Source organism: Daphnia carinata, chromosome 4 (assembly GCF_022539665.2).
Source record: "Daphnia carinata strain CSIRO-1 chromosome 4, CSIRO_AGI_Dcar_HiC_V3, whole genome shotgun sequence".
In the NCBI taxonomy this organism is placed as follows: Eukaryota; Metazoa; Arthropoda; class Branchiopoda; order Diplostraca; family Daphniidae; genus Daphnia; species Daphnia carinata.
Genome location: NC_081334.1, coordinates 3104062 through 3127043, shown reverse-complemented (window position 1 = coordinate 3127043; position 22982 = coordinate 3104062). Strand labels below are relative to the sequence as shown.

The 22982-nt window shown below is 40.8% G+C and overlaps 4 protein-coding genes and 1 long non-coding RNA gene across 8 annotated transcripts; 3 read left to right on the top strand and 2 right to left on the bottom strand.

The window, feature by feature from the left end:
• The first annotated feature begins 548 nt into the window (after positions 1-548).
• LOC130694888 (serine/threonine-protein kinase SMG1-like) lies at positions 549-13515 on the top strand. Of its 2 annotated transcripts, XM_059495121.1 has the most exons (47): positions 549-687; positions 758-849; positions 910-1055; positions 1113-1425; positions 1481-1647; positions 1714-1795; positions 1859-1906; positions 1970-2095; positions 2175-2345; positions 2404-2489; positions 2564-2745; positions 2804-3137; positions 3199-3323; positions 3388-3512; positions 3575-3973; positions 4031-4262; positions 4322-4507; positions 4582-4751; positions 4827-4992; positions 5048-5222; positions 5285-5351; positions 5409-6190; positions 6267-7165; positions 7225-7565; positions 7621-7705; positions 7771-7944; positions 8004-8145; positions 8206-8456; positions 8521-8698; positions 8756-8909; positions 8977-9094; positions 9154-9520; positions 9581-9785; positions 9849-10019; positions 10080-10192; positions 10302-10554; positions 10616-10832; positions 10900-11078; positions 11137-11358; positions 11442-12107; positions 12197-12361; positions 12417-12570; positions 12636-12796; positions 12864-13023; positions 13095-13172; positions 13263-13357; positions 13414-13515. In XM_059495121.1, the coding sequence occupies exons 2-47, from the start codon at positions 832-834 to the stop codon at positions 13489-13491; spliced, it is 9726 nt and encodes a 3241-aa protein (XP_059351104.1). In that variant the 5' UTR covers positions 549-687; positions 758-831; the 3' UTR covers positions 13492-13515. The 2 variants fall into 2 exon arrangements, with proteins under 2 accessions (XP_059351104.1, XP_059351105.1); XM_059495122.1 differs by having other exon boundaries at positions 567-849; positions 11137-11346.
• A 769-nt stretch (positions 13516-14284) lies between these two features.
• LOC130695191 (BTB/POZ domain-containing protein 6-B-like) lies at positions 14285-17009 on the bottom strand. Of its 2 annotated transcripts, none has more exons than XM_057518314.2 (7): positions 16702-17009; positions 16151-16435; positions 15916-16063; positions 15542-15851; positions 15227-15468; positions 14859-15150; positions 14285-14783 (listed from the first exon to the last, which is right to left on the bottom strand). In XM_057518314.2, exons 1-7 carry the CDS (start codon positions 16859-16861, stop codon positions 14547-14549), a joined length of 1674 nt encoding a protein of 557 aa, XP_057374297.1. In that variant the 5' UTR covers positions 16862-17009; the 3' UTR covers positions 14285-14546. The 2 variants fall into 2 exon arrangements, with proteins under 2 accessions (XP_057374297.1, XP_059351109.1); XM_059495126.1 differs by having other exon boundaries at positions 16623-16838.
• A 100-nt stretch (positions 17010-17109) lies between these two features.
• LOC132087942 (uncharacterized) lies at positions 17110-19071 on the top strand. 2 transcript variants are annotated; one of them, XR_009420931.1, is made up of 5 exons: positions 17110-17614; positions 17701-17877; positions 17950-18056; positions 18149-18343; positions 18422-19071. It is a non-coding gene; the product is annotated as an uncharacterized LOC132087942 (long non-coding RNA). The 2 variants fall into 2 exon arrangements; XR_009420930.1 differs by having other exon boundaries at positions 17124-17877.
• On the bottom strand, positions 18997-19913 carry LOC130694941 (uncharacterized protein C1orf198 homolog). The gene is made up of 2 exons (XM_057518081.2): positions 19265-19913; positions 18997-19203 (listed from the first exon to the last, which is right to left on the bottom strand). The coding sequence occupies exons 1-2, from the start codon at positions 19826-19828 to the stop codon at positions 19162-19164; spliced, it is 606 nt and encodes a 201-aa protein (XP_057374064.1). The 5' UTR covers positions 19829-19913; the 3' UTR covers positions 18997-19161.
• Positions 19914-19966: 53 nt separating this feature from the next.
• LOC130694921 (large ribosomal subunit protein uL3-like) lies at positions 19967-22594 on the top strand. The gene is made up of 8 exons (XM_057518046.2): positions 19967-20076; positions 20333-20525; positions 20621-20789; positions 21063-21198; positions 21260-21446; positions 21614-21816; positions 22024-22179; positions 22346-22594. The coding sequence occupies exons 1-8, from the start codon at positions 20074-20076 to the stop codon at positions 22529-22531; spliced, it is 1233 nt and encodes a 410-aa protein (XP_057374029.1). The 5' UTR covers positions 19967-20073; the 3' UTR covers positions 22532-22594.
• The last annotated feature ends 388 nt before the right edge of the window (positions 22595-22982 follow it).

Genomic DNA, 22982 nt, shown 5'->3' with positions numbered 1-22982 from the left:
CTTCTTATTCAAGTGGACAAGTTTAGAAGCCCTAAAAGCCAAGTAACAATGGCTTATTATCGAAGGCAAACTTGATTCTAACATTCATGGAGTACAAACCCAAATTTCCCGAAAATATATTCCAAAATAGGTGTTATCTCATAAGATGAACGTTATATTTCAACACCGTGATAAGAAAGTCGTATTGTCATTCAATATCCCGCGACATCGAATGTTTCTTTTATAATTAAGAGCAGACCAAAAAAAAGAACGAAAAGTAGACGTACATTTTGGAGTTAAAGTTTTGGCGCGAACCTGGTGACTTCAGGGTTCAGTATAACTTCACAAGAAGTACCACACTTGAAATCCATAGTATGCATTCATATCTATTTGGTAAACCAATACTTTTAAAGATTTAGTTGTTTTAAAAATTTAAATACAAGCGTCAACAATTAATTTTAATTATTAATCGTCCTTGGTATAGATGGCGTTTCCTCTGTTCATGAATTTTATAAAGCATGCGAAGTTAGAAGGTGGTATGCACCGGGCCTGAACACTATTTTACGCCATGTCATTGGTAAATAAAACTAAAATTCCTTGGAGCCTGATAGTTTTGAAAACCACTGTTGAATCACGAGGAGCAGTTATCCTATTTTAGTTCCAAAAGTGTTGTAAATCTCCAGATGTCTAGAAGTCCTTGTATTTTCTGTAAAAATTTATTAAGTAACTCTAACAGTTGTGCATTGGCTTGACGACTTGCACGTGATTGTCTGTTTAGAGCACTTCTGGCTGGAGATGAAGAAGAACTCCCGTTTTTTTACATGACGAGCACTGTGAGCCATCGAATTTATAATGGAACGAGTTCTCCACGTAATATTTTCAGCCAAACTCACTTTATTCTAATCAGATATAATGTGATCTGTTTTACAGGAAGAATTTGAAAATGGAAGCCCCCAAGAAGATGGTAAAAAAATGTTCGATCCAGAAGACTACAGTGGCACGGATTCCGATGAAGACGAAGTTCAATACGGAGCAAGAAGAAGAAAGCCAGACAAAGGAGCACTGAGGGGAAACAAGTAGCTTTTATAATGCATATGGACGTGTAAAACTGTTAAAAACTAAATTTTCTTCAGGTTGTATGGTGATAAAACTCAAGGAAGAGGAAAAGTCTTAATATTCTCTCCTTCGCCTAATCATGAAAATGGTAGAGGCAGAGGAAGAGACTACATTAGAACAAGGGGACGGGGTTCACGAGGAACTCTGTCTGAAGATCATGAAGATGGAGCCAACTACTCCAGAAAAAATTTTCGTAGCAAAGGATATGATAAAGGCAATGAATCAGGTGAAAATTTCTCCTCTGAAGATGGACGTATCGGCCGCCAGTTGCGTTTACTTTCTAGGGAAACAGATGAAGACGTCATTTGCAAAATTTGTCAGCAATTACAAGTAGCCAGTATTTTATTTGCATTGAAATACTGTTAATTAATGCGTTTTGTTTTAGGAAGCATTCTTGTTACAAGACAACCTCCGCTATATTCGGTACAATCTGATTCCGATTGCCAATAGCCTTATAGAAACATACAAGGTAGCAAATAGTGCTCAAGCTCGACAAGCCATATCTTTGGCCATATCTAAGCTGGGATATGTTTCGGATCATGACTTTAACAGGTAAATGAATATTTATTTCTAATCTGCGAAGGTGACTACATTACCACGAACCAAATTACTTTCTAGTTTTGCCAAATGGATTTTGTCTGCCTATCAGAAAGAGGCTAACGAAAAGGTTTGCTGTTCCATAATGGATGCATTAACTGAAGTATAAAAGACATTGTATTCCACTCTTTTCTTTGCACTCACTGACTCACCTTTTTTTTATCAGATGCTGAAGCTGAACGAAAAGAATTCTCGTTTAAAAAATATTGACACAGTAATTACCACGCTCATTTAAAAAAAATTTTATTTTTATCCCTCTGTACCATTTTGTCTATAGCTGTTGCTTCCTGGACTTCAATCAGCCCTTGAGTCGGCTGATACTCCTGATCTATTTGAATCAACTCTTAACCCAGTACTGTTGATTGCTGTGAAGAATCCTATGTCATTTCTTCCTTGTTTCAGGGTATATTGGGCTCACCATCGAATTTCAAAAATGAACATACGGAATGAACATTGACTATATGTTTAACCTTTGTTTGCAGGACACAGTAGATATTTTAGTTGGTTGGTTTGTTGATCCTGCCCAACCAGTGAAAGTAGTTCGATCGGCCACCAGGGCCCTTCAGATCTTGAGGCCCTTCTGGAAAGACGACCTGTCGTTCTCCAAGACATTACTTTCTCAATTTTTGGAAGATTTAGATGCATACGCAGCAGTAATTACAATCTAAATCGTAAAACGTTAGCCCCCGTATAATTGCATCTCTTTAACAGGAAACGAATGCGCTTTTGGTAACCCCAGTTTCTCCCGGTGAAGATGTTTTGGCGGTTTCCTTACGAAAAATCGCCTCACTTTTAAGGTATTATTAATCGCACATTTTTAAATTGTAATTTTGTCTTAAAGCAATTGTTTATGTTTGTGTATTGAAATTAGTGTGTTCATGGTTGTTGGAGCCCAGGTCTGCGTGTTGCCGGAGACAGCTATTTTTTCCCCTAGCTTTCTCAATAACGCATTGTTGAAAGTAAGCTTTTGCGTAAGGGACTTGCTGCGTCAAGTCGGAAAACTGGACGAAACGGATATCGAAGGGAATGCTTTAGCGGATACAATCCAGTTTGGTATGCGATCCTTACTTAATTGTTTGTTGATGTCTTTCACTTATTCATTTCTTTCCAGCAAATGGATGCACTTCACTGTTGGTAGGGTGGCTGTGTAATCGGGTCTCCCCAGAAGCTGTCAAGTCTTGTTTTGATTTCCTGGAAGACCAAGTCAAATCAGCAACTAAATACGAGTACCCTCTTTTAATCAGTATGCTTCAGTTGATGACTAGCTTGGCTGAGCAACATATAGTTTCCTCGCATCTCCCTCTTGAAACCATCCAAAGCTGGATGGAGATAGCCAGTTGGCTGATCAATTCTACGCGCAGCCGCGAAGTTCTAGCGCACGTGGCCAAATTACTACGCGCTGTGGTCAAAGTGAAAAATGTTTCATTGCTCATCGAAGTCTACAGGTTTAAAGCAATATTCGGTTATCATTTATATGTTCCGTTACCGTGAAATCAATGCAATTAGGCGTTTAGCAACAGACCTGGACAACTGTTTTACCATATTGAAAGAAAATAGCAAGGGCAAAGTTCATGTTTGCAGTGAAACTGAAGAAATTGCTTTATTGCTGCTTTCTCCTTTGGCTGATCTCGGTAAAATTTTATTGTCCTACATTTTTGGATTTATAGAGAGTTCATCTGAGCTATCCATAAACAGGCCGAAGTAGCAGTCTTGTCGGCATGTGGGCCTTGGAGCCAAGCCTACTGGAGTTATTGGCCGTAAAACTCCAGTCTGCTGATCAAATTCAATTTCTCTACCATAATCACCCAGCTTTATGTTTGGTAAACCTAAAAATCAAACTAAATCATGTGTGCATTGTTTTATATGTATTCCATTGCCATAGGGAATTCTGAGAGTGCTGCACGGTCACGCCAAAAGCCATACGCATTTTGTAGCCAACAGTTGTTTGTTGGTGAATGCCGCATCCGGCAACAAAAACCTGCACGGCTGTATATCACCAACAAGCGGAAATTTATCGCTAATTTTGAATTTATTGGCGGAACTTTGTTTGGGATTGCATCCCACTTCCACTTGCGAAGCTAGCAAAATACTTCTGTTGCAATGGTCAGGACAGTTGTTGGATACATGCAAGCCTTGTACGTCACAACTAAACCAGTCAGAGCTGTTCCAGCGTTTCCTTTCGTCGGTTGTTGGATTTTGCGAATCGGCATGCGCACGACATCCATTCGCTGTGGAATTATTGCTGGCATCCCTGCTGGATTTACCGGACATCACCGTTAAGGTAGTGTTTCCTTAATTAATGTAACAACTTCTGAGTTTTAACCTATTTCTATCATAGACGGATCTGGCCACCCAGATAGCCATGATTTGTATTAATCAAATACGCAACCAGTCGCACTCCAACAACTTTCTCCACTTGCTCGGACGGTTTCCATCGCAGATCGTACAACTTGCCATTTGTCGCACGAAGAATGATCTGCTGACTGGTGTATCTCTTTCTTCGTGGGTGCAGAACGAAACGTCAATTACAGCCCGTAGTAGTTTACAGTTTTTCGACCTCATCTTTAAAGGTTTGATTACGTTGCATAGGATTAGCCGTTCATACATTATTAAGATTAACTTTGTACAGGTGTACCCGTTGCGTCGTTTGGATCTATTTACAGCTTCTACGTTGGATGTAGTAAGAATAATATTGCTCAACCCACTAATTGTGATCTTCCCTTGTGGCTCGCTGTGCAGTCTGCTTTACTTTGCGTCAATAGCAAATTGCGCACCCCACTTGGAAAGGCACAAGACACATTTCTTGCCATCGAAGGTAAAGAAAATTGAATTTTTTGCGTTAAATTTTTCAATCTAGTTTTCGTTTTCGTTTCTTTTGCTTCTAATTAGACGCCATTAAATCTGCGGCGGGTCATCCTTCTGGCCAGGAAACTGTAACCGAACAGAACTTGGCACAGTTAAGCCGAGTTCGTCTTTTGTTGTCATTCTACGAAATGCTGGAAAAATTCATGTACAACGCATTTGACGGATGTAGTATTGCTTTACCGCTAGCGCCAAAGGTATTAGCTTCGATATTAGCACTGTCAGGGAAAAAGCGTATTTTACATTAACTGTTTAACACAACTTCTGGTCAGGCTATACGAGTTTTCTTCCGGACTAATCAGACAACGTGCCAAGAGTGGGTTAACCGTATGGGCTCGTCCGCCTTAACGGCATCCGTCCGTGCTGGTCGGCATGCCAGCGCTGTCAGATTTGGCCTCAACTTGCTTACCCATTGGACTCATAGTCGTCGAGCAGTTGGTAATCTTTAAAATTAGAGCTGAAAATGAAATTACTAACCTTATCCTTTATTCAGAAACTGCTGAGCTGGAAAATATACTTCAACAAATCGTTCAAAGTATGATTAAATTGGGTGCGTTTCAACAAATCCGAGGACTCAAATCCTGGATACTGGCACCTAAACAAGCAGAATTTTTCCAGTCGATTAATGTAGAATTCTTGGAAGCAGCTGCCCTTCAAGCCGAGTCAAAGTAATAAATTTGCATTAATCTTGATGTATCGCTTTTAAAATTTAAAAAATTTAATTCAACAGATACGAAAATGCCATTGAATTTTATTCTAAAGTCGAAGGCCAACCTTCAACATTTATATGCAGCCAAGTACATACTGTGAAATTGCATTTGTTGACTAGAAATATTAAATATTTTTTATTATAGGTGATCGATTCTTATTTGGCCTTGTCAGACTGGGAAGGCTTCGCAGAGTGGAAGAACCGCGCTGTTGATTGGCTAGGAAATGTACCCCAACAGAAAAAACAAATTGCAGATCTAATGGAAGCTTTCGATCGTAATGATCATTTGCAATGGCCAGAAAAGTCCTCACCAGCGATGGAAGTCCAGTGGACAGTAGATAGCTTGATGAACGAAGCAAAAAGCGGGCTGTCTATGGCCGCCAATCAAATTAGATCCGCTCGTTCTGTCTATTTAGCTCCAACCTCTTCCTGGAAAGTCATGGAATTTTTAGTGGGCTCTAGCTTGGAGCTGTTGAATTTGACCTTGGAAGACAAGTTGATTAGTTTACTACCGTTGGCTCATGCCCTGTCATACAAGAACGAGTCTGCCTACGCGTGGATGCAACACACCCACGCTGTCCTCAAAGGTGCCAGTTGCACCGGATTAAAGTTTGGTGCCAGCAGTATTGGCGTAGAGTGGGCACGCTGGCTTCATTGGTATTTTTCATTGGATAGACAAGCTTCGGATATTGCGATTGCTTGTGCTGAGATGGATCTATCCATCGTTCCACAAGCTCGCGTTGAAGGCAATTTACGTCTAGCCGAGCGTCAACTACTACGGAGCATGACCAACTCTCAGGTTCTTAATCAGGCTCATGACATGGCCACGCAGCTAATGAACGAAGCTCTCAAGATGAAGCTTACCTGCGTTAGCAGCACCCGACTGGCTATTCAGAGACAATTTGAAGGCGCTAAACTTTTACATCAGTAAGATTTGGAACTAAAGTCGAACTTGTTATGAGACAAAGAGATTTTAAATGTGTTATTTGTTTTTCTCTTCCAGGAAAGGCGATACGGATGCTGCCATCAGCGTCCTTACCCAATGTTCGTTAGCCTTGTCACGTTCATTGCAAAGTCCTCAGTCCACCGTTGACATCATTTTACCATACATGGCCGAATCCTACACGTTGTTGGCCACATGGCTTCAACAGAGCTTAGAAAGCGCCACCCCTTTGAAAAATATTACAACATTAAAGGAATTGGCCAACGCTGGACCCGTTGATCATGAAGATCACGCTACGTTAGTCAGCAAGTTAATGGAACGAGCGTCAGAACTCTGCCCATCTTCTTCGGAGGCTTGGCTAGCTTGGGGCCAATATCAATATTCACGAGCTCAACAGAACACGCACGTCAAGTCGCTACTAACAGGAGCTTTACCCGTCGATGACATCAATCGTCTAGCCGATAACTTTGACGAATTGTCTGGTGATCTTGAAATGGTTTTAACGGCAGATTCAACTCTTTGCAAAAAACCGGCCGTGCTGAAGCGATTGGTTTCGGAAGTTCAGAGCCGTCGAAGTTTGGCTGTTGACAACTATAAGGGATGCTTAAAGGCCTTCTTTCAGTATTTGAATCTTCGAGGATCGAGCAGCGATCAAAATCATCACCGCGATACGGTAGATGTGACGCTTCGAATTCTGTGCATCTTCAGCCGTCATCTGGAAGAAGTCGATAGCGAATGGATTGAGATTCTATCAGAAGCGATTGAGCGTACACCTTCAGGAGCGTGGCGTTCAATCACGCCGCAATTACTTTCGCTGATGCAACATGGACAACCGTGGTTGAGAGCTTTGATAAGCAAATTGCTTGGACGTTTGGCATCCGAGTGGCCCCAGTTGCTCGTATTCCCCGTAGCGGTTGGTGCCGCTGGATTAGCCTGGTCTTGGTCAACTGATCCTACTAGTAAGGAAACCTGTTCTCATTCTTTGTTCTCGTTGATTAACATTGGTGTTGTCCATTAGATTTGGAAGAGGAGCCGGATAAAGCCGAGGAAAAGGAAAGAGAAGCCAAAATTTGCACCGCTTCTGAATTACAGACTGTGTATCAAGGGATGATGGACGAGATGACGACACAAGTACCTGATATGGTGCAAGATGTCCGGCTACTGCTGACGGAACTTCGTCGTTTGGTGCTCCTTTGGGACGAACTTTGGGTTGCTGTATTGCAACAAATACATCCGCAGGTCGAACAGCTACTACAAAAATTGCAAACGCAAACACAGAAACTCAACAAGAAAACTGGATTGAGCGAGGCAGACAAGAAAGAGCTACTGCAGAAACATTTTATTGTGCTTTTTAAACCGGTAAGTCATAGTTGTAATTTAAATGATCTTATATTCAACTGTGTTTTGTTATTAGGTTTTGTTGGTGCTCGAAGCTATAATTGACATCACAAACGTGCCTCCACAAACTCCGCATGAAAACTGGTTTACTCAACGCTACAGTAATAAAGAAAAATGAATCGATTCATTTGCTTAAATAATTAAATTTTTTTCCATTTGCCTTTAGGTAAAACGATCACCGATGGCATTGAAAATTTTAAGGAGGGTTGCAACTCGGAGCGTGCAGTTAACGAGTTATGGCTTCCGTTTAAGAATATGCTTCAGCAGCTACAGCATATCAGCTATCGCCGCTCTGTTCTTAAACTGGATGATGTTAGTCCAGCTTTAAGACAGATGAGAGGTACAGTGTTACGTGCATTTTCATTAGTTTCATAGTTCAACTTGTCTCGTTTCGTTCAGATACGAAAATTCCAATGCCAGGAGTTAATGATAGCAAACAAGGTTCGACGCTGTTCATCAAATCAGTCGAAAATGTCATCATTGTGCTGCCTACTAAAACTAAACCCAAGAAATTCGTGTTCGTTGGGACCGACGGCAAACGGTAAATTAGGCCATTCAATAAAGCAACTCTAATATATTATTTTCTCTATTTTGTTTGAAGATATGCCTACCTCTTCAAAGGCATGGAAGACTTGCACCTGGATCAGCGCATTATGCAGGTTTTGTCCCTTGCTAATGTGCTCCTTTCCGATTCGAAAAATCGCTATCGTGCTCGCCATTACGGAGTCATTCCTTTGGGTCCTCGCTCCGGACTGATTCAATGGGTCGAAGGTGTAACACCACTTTTTGCACTTTATAAGCGCTGGTTGCAACGGCAAGCAGCCAACAACACTCAGGGTAAAGGAGAGAAAGGTAAAACGAAAAGCTAAATCGACCTTTATGATGGGGGTATAGAATTTCATTAAACGTTCTGTAGATAACAATGTTACAGCCGTCCCGCGGCCATCGGAATTGTTCTACAATAAGTTGACTCCGCTACTGGAGGCGGAAGGCCTGAGTGCCGATCCGCGCCAGCGTAATCAGTGGCCAATTGAAATTCTCCGTCGTGTACAGGCCGAACTAATGGAAGAAACTCCGAAAGATCTAGTTGCACGGTAATACCTTTATACTTTCATGCAGGAGAATTTGAATGGAGTTAATGTTTTTCTTAGGGAGTTGTGGGCTGGCAGTGTGAATGCTGAGCAATGGTGGTCTTCAACTCTTCGTTTTGGACAGTCGTGTGCAGTGACGTCAGTGATAGGTTACATCATTGGACTCGGTGACCGTCATTTGGACAATGTTTTGGTCGATTTGCGTTGTGGAGAGGTAAAGGAACTCATTTTAAAATTCCCTGCGATAGTTCTAATCTTTTCCCCTTCTATTATGCGTCAAGGTCGTTCACATAGACTATAACGTCTGTTTCGAGAAGGGTCGACAACTTCGAGTTCCTGAAAACGTGCCGTTCCGAATGACAGCTAATATCCAGCATGCCTTGGGGGCTGCCGGAACAGGTGGAGTTGCTACAATAAAAATAATGGAAATTTAATTAACCATAACTCGTTTGTCACAGGGTTGGAAGGGACGTTTCGCTTGTCGTCCATAGATGTGATGAAAATGATGAGAGAGAATCGAGAGCTATTTAAAATCCTGCTGGAACATTTCGTTTATGATCCCCTCATCGACTGGCGAACTCCAGCTCCATCTACCTCGCATGAATCGACGTTGATTCCCTTATACGTGGTTAATCCAGCCCTTGCGACTCGCTGTTCCATACAGAAACGCAATGCTGAAGCAGATGCTACCTTTAAACTTTTCGAGCTACGAATGTCAGAGCTGGGACCTGATTGGTCATTCAATCACAATGACATGATAACCGTGCTAACAGCGTTGAAAGAAGCTTCTTCTACATGGGAGGAAGTTCACAAGCAAATTGAAAAGTAAATAGTTAATTTGAAAATAGGATGCAATTGTTTTAATATCATACTTCTTTCTATCAGGTTGCAGGAAGAAATTCAAGATCTTCATCAAGATCGTCTCGTTCTTTTTGATGTTCGTTCCGATACAAATCACATTATGCGTCAGCCTCAGCAGTTGTCTGGTATCCTGCTGCCTCTACGAACAGCTTGGGAAGGCGAGAAGAGCGTCCGAGTTGCACTGAGAGCATTGGTTGAAGATAATTCTAAATGGATTCAACTTTATATTGTGTGTAGATACTGTTTGGTGTCCAATATTGAGTTCTAACACATTATTATTTTATTTTTTCAGATGGCGTTCTCTTCCTTGAATTCAGGCCAGCTGAAGCAATGGGCCGATCAAACTAGTTCTACGTCTATCTTGGCCGAGTCGAATGAAACAGGATTCCCACTTGTAGTAGAATTCTTGAATACGTCGGGACAAACTATATTGGCACATCAAGGGCAGTTGTTAGATCAACAGGTATTACTTGATTGTTTTAATAAATCTTCTTGGATTCGAATACTTTAAATTTCAATTCAGGTACGGACATTCAAGGAGAGTCAACAAATGGCAGCATCGGTTATCATAAACCTTTTGGGGACCTACTCGTCGTTAGCTGCCCAGTATCCATCTGATCACCTTGAAGCTCACAGGTAATAATAATCAGTTAACTTCGCTAGTTTGCCATTTGGTGGACTTATACTTAAACAATAATAATAACTAGTACAAAATTAATCATGTAACATATGTATGATACTGCAGAACTCGACTGTTTTCCGTGTGGGCCAACGATCTCGAAGAGAATTTATGTACTGAGACTTGCCAACGTTTAGTGGCGGCTTTTCAAAACAACTTCGACGTAGAATCGCCCGTTCTTGCAGCGAAACAACAGCGCATTATCGATTTCAATCTGTCTCTACGTCGGTTGCTTAACGAAGCTTCTATGCGCTTACATCAGGCCTCGCTGCAGTTGGCGGAAGAGGACGTACAAGATGGATCTAACGAACGCTTAATGGTACAAAGTTAACGTGTGCCTATATACCTGAGAATTTATTTAAACTGTTTCATTACTACAGAAATCGCAAGAAGCCTTGAACGAATATCGTTCGGTACATGGCCAGCAACCTGTAAACTGCGCTGTGCTGGAAAGCTTATATCAAGTGTATCAGGAGGTAGACCCTATCCAATCTCAATCGATTGGTACTTTTGATACTGTGATGGTTGCATGCGGTCAAGCCTGTTGCGTGTCTGAATTTCTGTCGATAAGTGATTCTACGGATGAAACCCTTTCAGGTATGAACGGTGAAAGTTCTCTTCATGTTATTCTGAAATCTGTTTAAACATCATTTTTTTCACGCAGATGAAGTGACAGCATTAAAACTGTTGGATCAATTACACCAAGACATGCAAGAATTCATCTTTAACGGAACGACCATAGTTCTTCCGGAATTGATTCGACTTTTTGAGTGCTCCGATAAGAGTGTTTTGCAACTTCACGAAGAACTCGAAGTTCTTTGCATTGATATAAATCTCACAAAAGTATGATAACCGATCCGAGAGTTTAGTTCTAAATTATTAACCGCTTCTTAACAATTAGATGGAGATGACGAGACTACGCTTCCAAGACTTGCTGGGAGAAGGTATCGATGGTGAAGTCCGTTTGACGCAAGGACAAATGCTTCTATTGTGCCTCAACGGTCTCTTTGAGAAAGTTGAATCGGGATTAGTAAAATTAGCAAATCATTTGAAAACAATGCCAGCAGTTGAGAACTATGTGGAGCTCCTTGAAGAAGCCCAACATAGAATGGTATTTCTACGAGTAATCCCTGAGAAAATTTTACTTGAATTTTACTCAAATTTACCACTCGAAAATGAACTCATCCCTTATTTGTTCGTGTTTAGGAAACAGAGTTTGACAATTTGGAAGACACTCTTATGGGGCAGCGTCTCATGTTGATGATGTCTCTCTTCCAGAGTTGCTCAGACTGGGCAGTGGGATTCCAAACAGGCCAAATATCTCGAGAATTACAGCAAGATTCGTTTGTGGACAAGTTCCAGAGAATGGCCAATGCCTGGGTAGTCCAATTTCTCTCTGGTGCTACTTCTTTCTGCCTGGCCCGGCTTTGCGTCCGTCTGGCAGAACAGCCGTTTACCAATGAGGATGCCCCATCTTGTATTGAAGATTTAATCACCGTGAAGAGAAATGCGATTAAATCGCTTGAGGTTACTGAAGAGCAACTGGACGAAGCGTCCGAATCGATCCATTTGATTGAAGTGCAGTGGCGTAAATGCGAATCGCTTAAATTGGCACGACAAAGACAAGAAATCGATCAATGTTTGGCGCAGTTATTGCAACAGCAATTATCAGCCCATTCGTGGCTACATGACACAAATGCGGGAATGAACTCGGCATGTGGCCTATTTATCCACAATCTGAAACAGTCACTTTCTGTTTTATTGTCACAATCACCGCAATTGACAGAGCTTCATCAGCAACTGACGCAGTTAGCCACTCAAGTAGAACAGCGGCTCAAGTGGGCAGCTGGAGCCAATTCAAACCTTCTCAAGGTACTCACGTTTTCACGTTCACGCGTTTGTTTATTTATTACTACATGGTGTCCATGACCTATTCAAATGATGTTAATTTATTTCTTCAGGTTCATAATGAATTTACCGAAATGCAAAGTAAATGCCTTCAGCAGTTGCAATCAATCTCCTCGTTAGCTACTGGATTGGCAAGTGTCAGCAGTGCTATTTTGCATTATGAATCTTTCCGTACGAGGACGCCCGAGGCCCTTGCAGCTGACTCGACATTTATTCAAGTAGGTTGCGTGTGTACCTGATGACCGATTTATCAACTAATGGTGTTCGTTGTAGTTACTGTCTCAGTGCCAAGACGTTTGTTTGCTGAAGGACTGTGGCACCAACGGTCGATTGACAGATGCCGAAGTACGATTGGCTCGACGTATTAATGTGGGAGAAGACGGCGCCACCGACGACTGGATTAACCAAACAGAGAAATCGATTACGGGTAACTAAACCGCAAAATGTTTTCCATGAATGTCTTTTATTTTGGGATTCTTTTTTGTTGTTCAGATAAAATCCTGATATCGAAGGAGCGTATGACTGAAATGTTGTCTATGCAATCCGCACGAGTGGAAGAGTTACATCAGTTGAACGGTACCATGCGGAACCAGCTGGCTGTTCATCACCAACTTATATCGGACGTTCGTTCCATATTGAAAACTATGGCTAAGGTACACTAGACACAATAGAATTTGAGGAACACCAAATTAATGACAATGCTGGGTGATGGATGAATAGTGTGAGACAGAGGACGGGCCTGTTTCGCAGTACTTGGAGAAATACCGTCTATTTTCGGAATGTTGTTCTTTGTTATCGCGTCATTTGGCTGCAAAAGATTACGATTCCAAGAAAATTACAGAAATCCAATCCGAAATAGAAATCTTGCAGCAAACGACAAGTAGGTTTCGGAATTAAATTTAGATTTCTTATCATAATTTCACACCATACTGTTATTTTTGTCTTTCGTAGGCAATATATACGATGGCTTACAACAACTTTGTGGCGTTCTGACTAAAGTTGAACAACCAATTCGAAATTCTAATGAAGGTAAAAATGATTTTTCTCTTTTCAGATCAAAATATTTTTTGGTGTCATCAATTAATGTTTTATTTTTATTATAATATTTATATTTATTAGTAAATGCAATTGCTGCTTCTATCTGGCACCGTGTGCGACTGAAATTGGAAGGTAGAGATCCTGATCCAAACAAGCAGCTCACCGTTGAACAACAAGTAAGACCCTTGTTTCGTTTACAGGAAGTTGTTTTTACTCTGTTATTGTCATCTAGGTCGATTCCATTATCGAGGAAGCTACAAATGTGGACAATCTGGCCCTTCTTTACGAGGGCTGGACACCTTGGGTGTGAAACAGCTGCGATTAAACGAGAATTTACAACTTATCAAGTAAGTTTAATTTCCTGCCTTTTTTTTGTTTCTCCAAGAAACTTTGATAATTTATCGGTTTCTCCAGTCTAGCCAAAAGACGTTTTGCTTGAACGTGTCTCCTCACGTAGAAAAAAGAAGAAGAATACTATCTCTTCTAGATGGAGGAGTGAACATGTATGCAAAACAGTTGTGGCGACGTGAAAAAAAGAGGCACTCTCGTTAGACACGTATTTGTCTCACCATCTTCGCAAACAAAATGTACGTGTGTAACGGGAGAGTAGAAGCCAGTTGTGTTTCCCTCTCAACTTCGTCAGGCTCCTACTAGTGGGGTGAAGTTATTTTATTTTATGATTTTTTTTTGTGTCGAAATTCGCCTGATATGGGCCAAAAAAAAAAAAGGAATTAACTCCACTTCATTGGGGAGGAGGGAAATAGCTGGGGCTGACTTCTCTCCATTTTGGAGCGGGGTCGTTATCTATCACAAGGTCTTGTGTTCTTAAAATAATTTCTCCCGTTCGAAAGAACGAGCTATTTTGGCTTTTTCCTCTTTTTTGTTTCCCATTTATTTATCCCCCTTCAGGGGAAGGCATTCATAGAAACTTGTAACGCTATTGACTCGACGTCCTTGTCGTCGAATATTTCACTTCTTCTCTTTGTTCCGTTTTCTTCATTTGGAAAATTTCGATTCAATTCTTTTCTAGTTTCCTCTTTTGTGTAATTCTTACATTAAGCTAATAAAGAAAAAAACTTGGGCGGTTTTTTAATGCTGGAGTGTTTCGAAGTAAAGCGGTATATTTCGTTTTGCAAAAACTGATGTGAAATTCGAAACAAACAGTTCGCGTTTAACTTCTATTTTTAACACAGACAAAAGAGTGATTCAATCCCACACGTCATTGGAGAAAGAAAAGCAGAAGGGTGAATAATTTCAAACTTCATGACAAACAATAAGGGACAAAAGTTTGTAACATGCGAAACAATATTTACATTTGACCAACTTGAACAGAAATGATTTTCATACCAATTCTGTTTGCTTCATCTATTCGACTTTTGTAGAACTTTCATCCACTTGTTTCTGCGGCGGAGAAGGGCCATAAAAGATCAATTCTGGGATCTGACCTCCTTGAACCCCTGTTCCGTTAGTGCTCTCCGATGAGCATTGAAACTGGAAAGTGACGTTGCTTACGTTAACTTCACTTAAGCCCTCTTGTCCGAAATAGCTAAGCTCTGAACCATCGAGGATGGCTGAAGCTGTGTAAAACGTGTCCGGCTCAACCTGAGTATTGCAAATCATGTGAAAGAAAACGAAAATTTAGAAAACTGATTAAGATTGTTGCTGTTACAACTGTACCTGAATCGGCTGTTCAAATTGGACGTGAAAGGTGTTGCTCGATCCATCCGAGAAGAATTTAGCGTGGTTTTCAGCCAGCACACGACCAAGACGTTTTAATTCGATTCGCACGCTGTAGTCAGCTGATCCGTTTGAAGAACCGTAAAGACCGAAGCCAACGATGAAGATACGTTTATCAACACAAAACTGAATACTATCGCATCTGCCACGGTAACGCCATTGGTTGCTCCTGTAAGCCGACGATTGGAATCGGTGACACACCTGAGGTTTTAATCCAGCTCGAGGCTTGCAACTGAATTTGGAACAAAACAATAAACGGTAAGTATGGCTTCTGTACTTTCCTTGAAATCCAATTTTTTATATTATACCTGTAAAGAAGGGATGGTTTATTTCTTGCCGTGTAGTATAAAAAAACGTCGGTGGTTTCTTGAAGTGTCAAAATTCCAGACTGTGCGGCTTCGTTCGCAAAATCCTCGAGGGTCATTGTAGGTAGTCGAATTAAAAAGAGAGAGTCGCCCATAACTGTGCGGCAATTGGTAGAATCAACTTCGAGGCTGCGGCGTTTACATTCGGCGGCCGCCCATTGCAATGCAGCTTGGAAAATCACGGACTACGACATATTTATTTGGAACATGATACTATAAAAATGACACGAGAGTGTGACTTGCGTAATAGTTGTTTACCTCTTTGCAGTTCAAAGTTTCACGCTGGAGAATTTGTTTCAGTGTATCCATATCTATTTCGGTGAATCCTTCCGAGTGGAGGGCCAGTTGGGCTTGAGCATCTATCACTTCCCAGCAGCGTGACATCAGCTCTGGCTCTTCAAACAATCGTGATTGACTGAGAAGGAGGCAAGCATTACGGGCGGTTAAACTCGTTTCAAGAAAGAGAACACAAGCACGGCACAAATGTGGTACGATGTACTTCTTGGCTACATAAAGTGTCGATAGAACCGTGTCGGCTTCCAATGTGATCTCATCACAATACAAGTATCTGTAAAATTAAATTACTTAAATTACTAGGTAAATACGAATAACATGATGTAATATACACCTACTTCAAAAGGGTTAGAAATGCTGCTGGTTCAACATCAGGCACTTCAATTCGCGCCTCGCTTTCGGCTAAGCCTCCGAAAAACATAGCGTGAAATACGGAGCTGCCTGTGGCGAGAACATATTTATGGGCCGGGATGGTTTGCGTTCCACCTTTTATAATGATGGGAGAAAAAGAAACTTGTTATTTCAACTGCAGGCATTGACAGGTCAAGGTTAGGGAAGAACGGGCATACGTACCAGGCGGCCCAACCACGAAGAATATGTCGGCCATCAGCTCGTTGTTGAACATGGCTGCATTTCGCTCTCTGATACTAATCTTATTGGCTTGCCAGTTGGGATCAATCGTTGAGGCCTTCGCATTATTGAAGCTAATGGGCCGTTGCTGCTGATGGCTAAGTAATGGATGAGTAGTTAGCGGAGATGTTGGTACACTGCTATTCGAAGGCGGCTGTGTAATTTGGATGATATCGCCCGACCCGTCCTGGTTATCCACATACAAGTTTGGGGTTGGGCTCTGCAGACCTGAAGTTATCATAAAATGAAATGGAATTAGTGTTATTTAGTCTTTTGTGTGAAAGTTTGCATTTTACAGTTAATGGACTGATTCTAAAAGTTTACAGAGATCTGATATTTTTTTACTACATTTCTTTAACTGTAAAATGCTTGTTCCCAAACTGAGGTGAAAAGAAAATACTGAAAATAAACGCACGGCTGTGGTGTGAGTGGGGAAAATGTTCGTAGTACTCAACGAGGCATTGTAACTGGTCGTCGATGTTGGTCCAACTCACCATTTTCCTGTCTCAGTGTGTTGGCCCAGACGTTTGGCTCAGAGTCGCTTTGCTGCTCTTCGGCTTGATGCTGCTGTTGAGAAAGAGTAGGACGTTTTTGCAAAGCGTTAGTCGTCGCCGTTGACACTCTGCAGTACATATTATTGTTGTTCGACGACATAACGTTTTACACGACAACGATGTTCAAAACGTCGAGACGTTTGCACAAGAAAACATATTTCTACCAACTAATGATTAAATTAAGCAAGTGAAAAAGTCGAGAATAGCAGCCACGAACTAGACAACTCCACTGTTCCTTTGTGTATGTGTGTGCGTATGCGTGTGTGTGTGTATATGTATACCAGCAATTCTTTGACAGGTTTCTTTCCCAATGGCTCCATCTATAGTCAAAATAGCCTTTGTACTACAGCGCTACAACGAGGAAGTCGCTCCTGGCTAAAGCTGGCGTCAGTCCCTAGTCGCATTTTTAACAAGGTCTCAGAAAGCTTGGATACGGTAGCTTTTTTAGAGTAAGCAAGCCACTAAGTTTAAGTTAAGTTTAAGTTCTGTGGATGGCCAACTTCAAGGATGCCATGAATCTTCATCTCTTTGAGTCTGCTTGGTAATGTCGATTCTGAGATAATGGACGTTGATTTACTTCAGGTCATTGGAACCGCTGCCATTTAAGTAAAGTATTTGGAATTTGTGCTACCTTCAAGTTTTCAACTGAAGGGTGTAGTATTAATTGTATCCCCAAGGCGAATGGGATGTATTTATATATTGTTTCAATTGTTTTCCTATGATCTGTTAGCCTCGGTAGTTCGTTGACCCTAGCCCTTTGTCGTGGATTAGACGATGATATTTGGCCATAGTTATCCTTTCTCAAGGAATGTGTAGGGTAAAACTACCTTGGCCTGAAAAGTAAAACAAAAAGGTTGTTTTGAACCTTATTGAACGTAATTCTTGGAACATTAAAGATGGAATGGACGGTTGGGCAATTCTTGTATATGTACAATTCAGGCGTTGCGTCCTTGTGGGAAGATTATTCAAGGAACAGGAAGTTTGGTCGTGTTTGCTGTCTTTGAAAAATGAGGAAGCATGTTAAAGACCAAAAAGGCTCGTTTTCCTTTACTGGTAAGCCTCTAAATCCCCAATGGCAAGGTCAAAGCTCTGTACTTCAGCTTCTCATCAACACACGTAATGGAACTTCGATGTACAGAAACAAAGGTATTTTATTGCTATATTATCTGTCGGTTTAATTTTGCCCAGGTATATGACCTCGCACGACATGACTTCATAGCCGTCTGCTAACTACGCCGTAAATATTAATGATGCACCAACTTGGATAGAAATGTAACACAGTTTCCTGGTAACGGGTATGTAACACAATACCTTATCTTCAAATGAAACAAGTTGTTTTTCTTAAATGTATCAAAAAAAAATTAAATACAGTATCTTTTACATGCAGGAAAGTTTGTAAGATATCCACCAACTTACACACTTTAAAACTGGTTGGCCTTGTGTTTTGCTTACGTCCACCTATCGTAGCCGGGAGGTAGAATAAAGAATCAGTGGCCACGCGCTTTGTTGGAATTCGTGAAGGACGATCGTAAAATTTGAAACTAAAGCAAAATAATCGCGTGGACGTCATGTTTATACCAAGGTAACAAACGTTCGTTGTTCTGATAAACTTGTTTGCTTTACTTTTGCATTATTTTGCACATCTCTACGTTGAACTCAGGAACGGAAACACACTGAAACATGACGATCCAAATTATGCCAGCTTAGGCATAATCTCAAATCTTTGTTAGGAAAAGAAAGTTACTGTCCTTACTATTTTTATTGAAGAATTCCTATTTTTGTGAATGCTTGCTTGATATGTAATATTCCAAACTTCTGTTGACAGGGACAAACTATCGCAACATGGTTAGTTGGTGACGAGACCGCGACTGCTTCTCTATGCAGCCTGCGCAGTAAACCGCGGGTAAATCCAGTGAAGCGTGGTCATACGGCGGGGTGGAGACCGTGGGAGGAGAAAATTAGGCGATAGATTGCTAACTCCATGAACCTCCTTTATTCCTTTACGACAGAGCACCTTGGTCGTGAAGGACTAGTTTTTGGTTGTTTTCCAACTCACTAACCAGAGAATCACCGTAAAAAAACCTTGTACCATTTCTGACAGAAAACCGAACTTGATTGAAAACGAGCGAGTAGCCTCCAGCTTTTAATAACGTAATTTCTCTCACTATCGTATATCATTGACAGAGCCCTGGCTGATGGTGTAAAGTGTTGAGTAAAATGTTGATACACAGCATGTATTATAATAAAGGCAGTGTAATCTAAAATAGGGTGGTCATAGCCTGACATAAATACACAATCAATTCTTCTGCATATATATTTTGTTTCTAATAAATTGAGTGGCAACATAAACAGTTTGGCAGATCAAAATCCAGCAGTTGATAGCATGTTAGTTATATAGCATTACCAGTTATCCAAAAATTCACACCCAGTCTTTGGTAAAGCCTGAAAGAAAATTCATACGTCATAATTTCTACAATACGAAAAGCAAATCAGAGAATCATACCTGGGAGCTTAGAGATGAGAATTCATCCTCAGATAGAGTGGAACTATCTTGCTGACTACTAGAGTCATTCACCATCTCACTGTGGTTGCTTTTGTCATGAGCTTTGACATCAATGTCCTGAGTCACTACTGCCTTGGGAGGTTTTGGTGGTGGCATTGGTGGCTTTTTCTTTTTCGGGAGTTGGTTAGTTTCTTTGACCTGGGAAGGGTTTGTTTTGGTCGAGATGTCCAGCATCTGACTTGAAGTTTTCCACGAGAATGGTGCAGAATGCTCATCTCTCCATTCTGAACCTGTTTCATCTTGCAAAACTTTACAGCCACAGGAGAGTTTCAGTGTGGGGAAACTCTCTACTGGCTTGTACGGCTCGGCCATTATCGAATATCTTAAGACAGCATCAGGATAGATGAGGCTTTCGTTGATTACTTGATTTTGTTCTTCAACACTAAGATAGTTCCAAGCAGATTCATAGTTTTCACGAGTCGAACTAATATCATCACAAATGCGTTTTGCGATAGAACTGAGCGAACGAAAATATTCATCGGAAACAAGGCGTAGGTTCTCCATTTTTTATTTAGTGGTACACAGTGACAGAACAATAACGTTTATCTTCCTGCTTTCATGGCACAGATTTCCTTATTTTGGTCAATAGGACAAACGTTGCCACATTCACATTTACAGTTTTTAAAGAAATGGTGAAGGTCGAAATAGTAAAATCTGGCAAACTATGCTTGGAAAAGACCAACGCGTAGCTGTCGTCGAAGCCATTTAGCAACGCTACTATCACTTACGATCTCCATCTTGGTCCAGTCATGGTGAGTGAAAATGTTTTCGTACATTAATTTCTAAGTTAATTGTAATACATGTCGTTTGCAATAATATTTTCTATGTAAATGCAAGTGGGATAAATTCTATGTCCTGTGGTTGTAAAACATTTAAGTTTTAGAGATAATTTTTTTGCTAAATTGATTTGCTGAAAATTGAAGTGACCCGCGTGTCCGTGCCATTCTTCTAAATGAATGCGCTATTAATCGATGTCAATTTCATGAAAAATTGGTGGTCTTTTTTTAGTCTCACCGTAAGTTTAGCGCTCCTCGCCATGGATCTATGGGTTTCTACCCGAAGAAGCGCTGTCGCTCTATCCGTGGCCGCGTGAAGTCATTCCCTCGTGATGATCCCAAGAAACCTATTCATTTGACAGCTTTCTTGGGATACAAGGCTGGCATGACGCACATTGTTCGTGAATGTGACAAACCTGGCTCTAGTAAGTATAAGTTTTTTATAGGTCGATTTGTAGTAGTCTTTCTAGGTTTTAATCTGTGAAGATGTACACAACTAACCCTTTATTCTTGTCCACAGAGGTTAACAAGAAAGAGGTTGTTGAAGCTGTAACAATTTTGGAGACACCTCCCATGGTCATTGTAGGCATTGTTGGGTATGTTGCTACACCTAGAGGCCTCCGTGCTTTGAAGACGGTCTGGGCAGAACACATTGGAGAGGACTGTCGTCGACGTTTCTACAAAAATTGGTACTTCAAGTTTCTATTAGGTTTAAGATGGTCAAATGATGATTTAATATGGTTCCTGAGCTTTTCAAAGCCTGAAGACAAACTTTGCTTGAACTAGGGCGATCTGATGACTATTCTTAAAACCATTTATTTGTTAAAAATGCTCATTAATTTTCAAGCTCCTCTAGACCAATGTCTATGAGCTACGAATCTAATTGGGTTCCTAGTCTCCTCTCTGTTTAAACTGATGAGACTGGTTCCCTTGTGGTTCTTCATTAATTTTGTATCTTGAAGGTATAAGTCTAAGAAGAAGGCCTTCACTAAGGCTTCAAAGAAATGGCAAGATGATTTGGGAAAAAAAGTCATAGAAAAGGAGTTAAGAGCAATGAAGAGATATTGCAAAGTGATTCGTGTCGTTGCACATACGCAGGTTGGTAGTCCGTCATGTTTAGTCTGTGGGATCTATACTAACATGTTTGGTCGTTTTGCAGATGAAGCTGCTTCGCCAACGCCAAAAGAAGGCTCATATGATGGAGATCCAGGTTAATGGAGGGACGGTGCGGCAAAAAGTTGATTGGGCACGTCAGCACTTGGAGAAAACTGTCCCAATCACATCTATCTTCGCTCAAGATGAGATGATAGACGTTATTGGTGTTACTAAGGGAAAAGGATTTAAAGGTAAACTTCCATATGTATTACATTTATCTCTATTCGAAATGATGAATAACGCTTAAATGCTGTCAGAGTACCATGTTGAAATTATGTTGCCTTCCTTTTGATCGCCCCTTTTACTTTCTTTTGTAAGATTGTGAGACTTCGATTCCTAAAGTTGTTTAATCTCTTAGGTGTAACATCTCGTTGGCATACCCGCAAGCTTCCTCGCAAGACTCACAAGGGTCTCCGGAAGGTTGCTTGTATTGGAGCCTGGCATCCGTCTCGTGTGCAGTATACTGTTGCCCGTGCTGGTCAGAAAGGGTACCATCACCGCACAGAGATGAACAAAAAGATTTACCGTATTGGGAAGGGTATTCACACGCGGAAGGGCAAGGTATGTAAAATTCAAAATTATTGTCGAGCCTCAGAGTCACCTGTCTTGTGTATACATAACATTTGGGTGCTAGAGGATCTCGTAAATTAAGTGGTCCTACTATTTATGCTCAATCTTAAGTTTTTATAACTATCGTTGGTCACCTTGGTTGGATACATTCCTTTTCCACTTCTGACGGGCAAATCGTTATTGTTTGTTTCATTTAAGGTTATCAAGAACAACGCCGCTACCGAGTACGACTTAACTGACAAGTCCATCACCCCTATGGGTGGTTTCCCTCATTATGGTGAGGTTAACAATGATTTCATCATGATCAAGGGTTGTTGTATGGGGCCCAAGAAACGCGTCATCACGTTGCGCAAGGTATGTGTCATGCGTGTGCATTTTTTTTCTGATAACACGTGATGATAAACCTAAGAGCCTAATTATTTGTTTGATAACCATGTGAAATTTAATGATAGGACTGAAACAGATTTATTATTATTATTAGAATTGTAGAAGGGCGTTGGTAACCTGTTTGATTTTACAGGCTTTGGTCACGAGCGCGAAACGTGTTGCTCTCGAGAAGATCGAGCTTAAATTTATCGATACGTCTTCGAAATTCGGCCATGGAAGATTCCAGACGCCAGCTGATAAGGCCCAATTTATGGGGCCAACAAAGAAGTCGAAGACTCCTGTTGCAGCAACTACTCCAGCTGCGGCAGTTAAGGCATAACTTTACAAAGGAATTCCTGTGTATTTATGAAATTGTTGAATATATTTTGAACGTTGCATATAATTCTGATTACGTGGTCTTAATACATTTTTTGTTTAGTTAATTTTTAGAAGAACATAAACGAGGTCATGACTGCGTTTTAGTTACAGAAATGGCATCGTTTTCCGCAGGTTTTGTTGCCTGTTCATGAGTAAAGATTTTATTAACTGCCTGTTAAAACAAATTTCTCTACTCAACGAACTAATTATGTGGGCTCCAAAAAACAAAACAAAATTCGAAAACAAATGGAAAATTCTACAAAATAATTGGCAACATTGTACATCCCCTTATTTCTAGAACAAAAATTACATCGTTGGTGAGTATTGTGATTCTAAGTTTGCAGTATCCACCGTTTTCTTTTTTTTTTTAAATCAACCTACAAATAAGGTAGTTTTTTTTTTTAAAGAAATAC

Coding starts and splice junctions, on each gene's coding strand:
- LOC130694888 (XM_059495121.1), top strand. Junction 2,096..2,174: donor CATTTCTTCCTTGTTTCAGG/GTATATTGGGCT, acceptor CTTTGTTTGCAG/GACACAGTAGATATTTTAGT. Junction 10,193..10,301: donor GATCACCTTGAAGCTCACAG/GTAATAATAATC, acceptor ATGATACTGCAG/AACTCGACTGTTTTCCGTGT.
- LOC130695191 (XM_057518314.2), bottom strand. CDS start 16,861: ATGTCGTCGAACAACAATAATATGTACTGCAGAGTGTCAACGGCGACG. Junction 16,436..16,701: donor CACACTGAGACAGGAAAATG/GTGAGTTGGACC, acceptor TGATAACTTCAG/GTCTGCAGAGCCCAACCCCA. Junction 16,064..16,150: donor CTTCGTGGTTGGGCCGCCTG/GTACGTATGCCC, acceptor TCATTATAAAAG/GTGGAACGCAAACCATCCCG.
- LOC130694941 (XM_057518081.2), bottom strand. CDS start 19,828: ATGGAGAACCTACGCCTTGTTTCCGATGAATATTTTCGTTCGCTCAGT. Junction 19,204..19,264: donor TCTCATCTCTAAGCTCCCAG/GTATGATTCTCT, acceptor ATTTTCTTTCAG/GCTTTACCAAAGACTGGGTG.
- LOC130694921 (XM_057518046.2), top strand. Junction 20,526..20,620: donor ATGTGACAAACCTGGCTCTA/GTAAGTATAAGT, acceptor TCTTGTCCACAG/AGGTTAACAAGAAAGAGGTT. Junction 22,180..22,345: donor GCGTCATCACGTTGCGCAAG/GTATGTGTCATG, acceptor TTGATTTTACAG/GCTTTGGTCACGAGCGCGAA.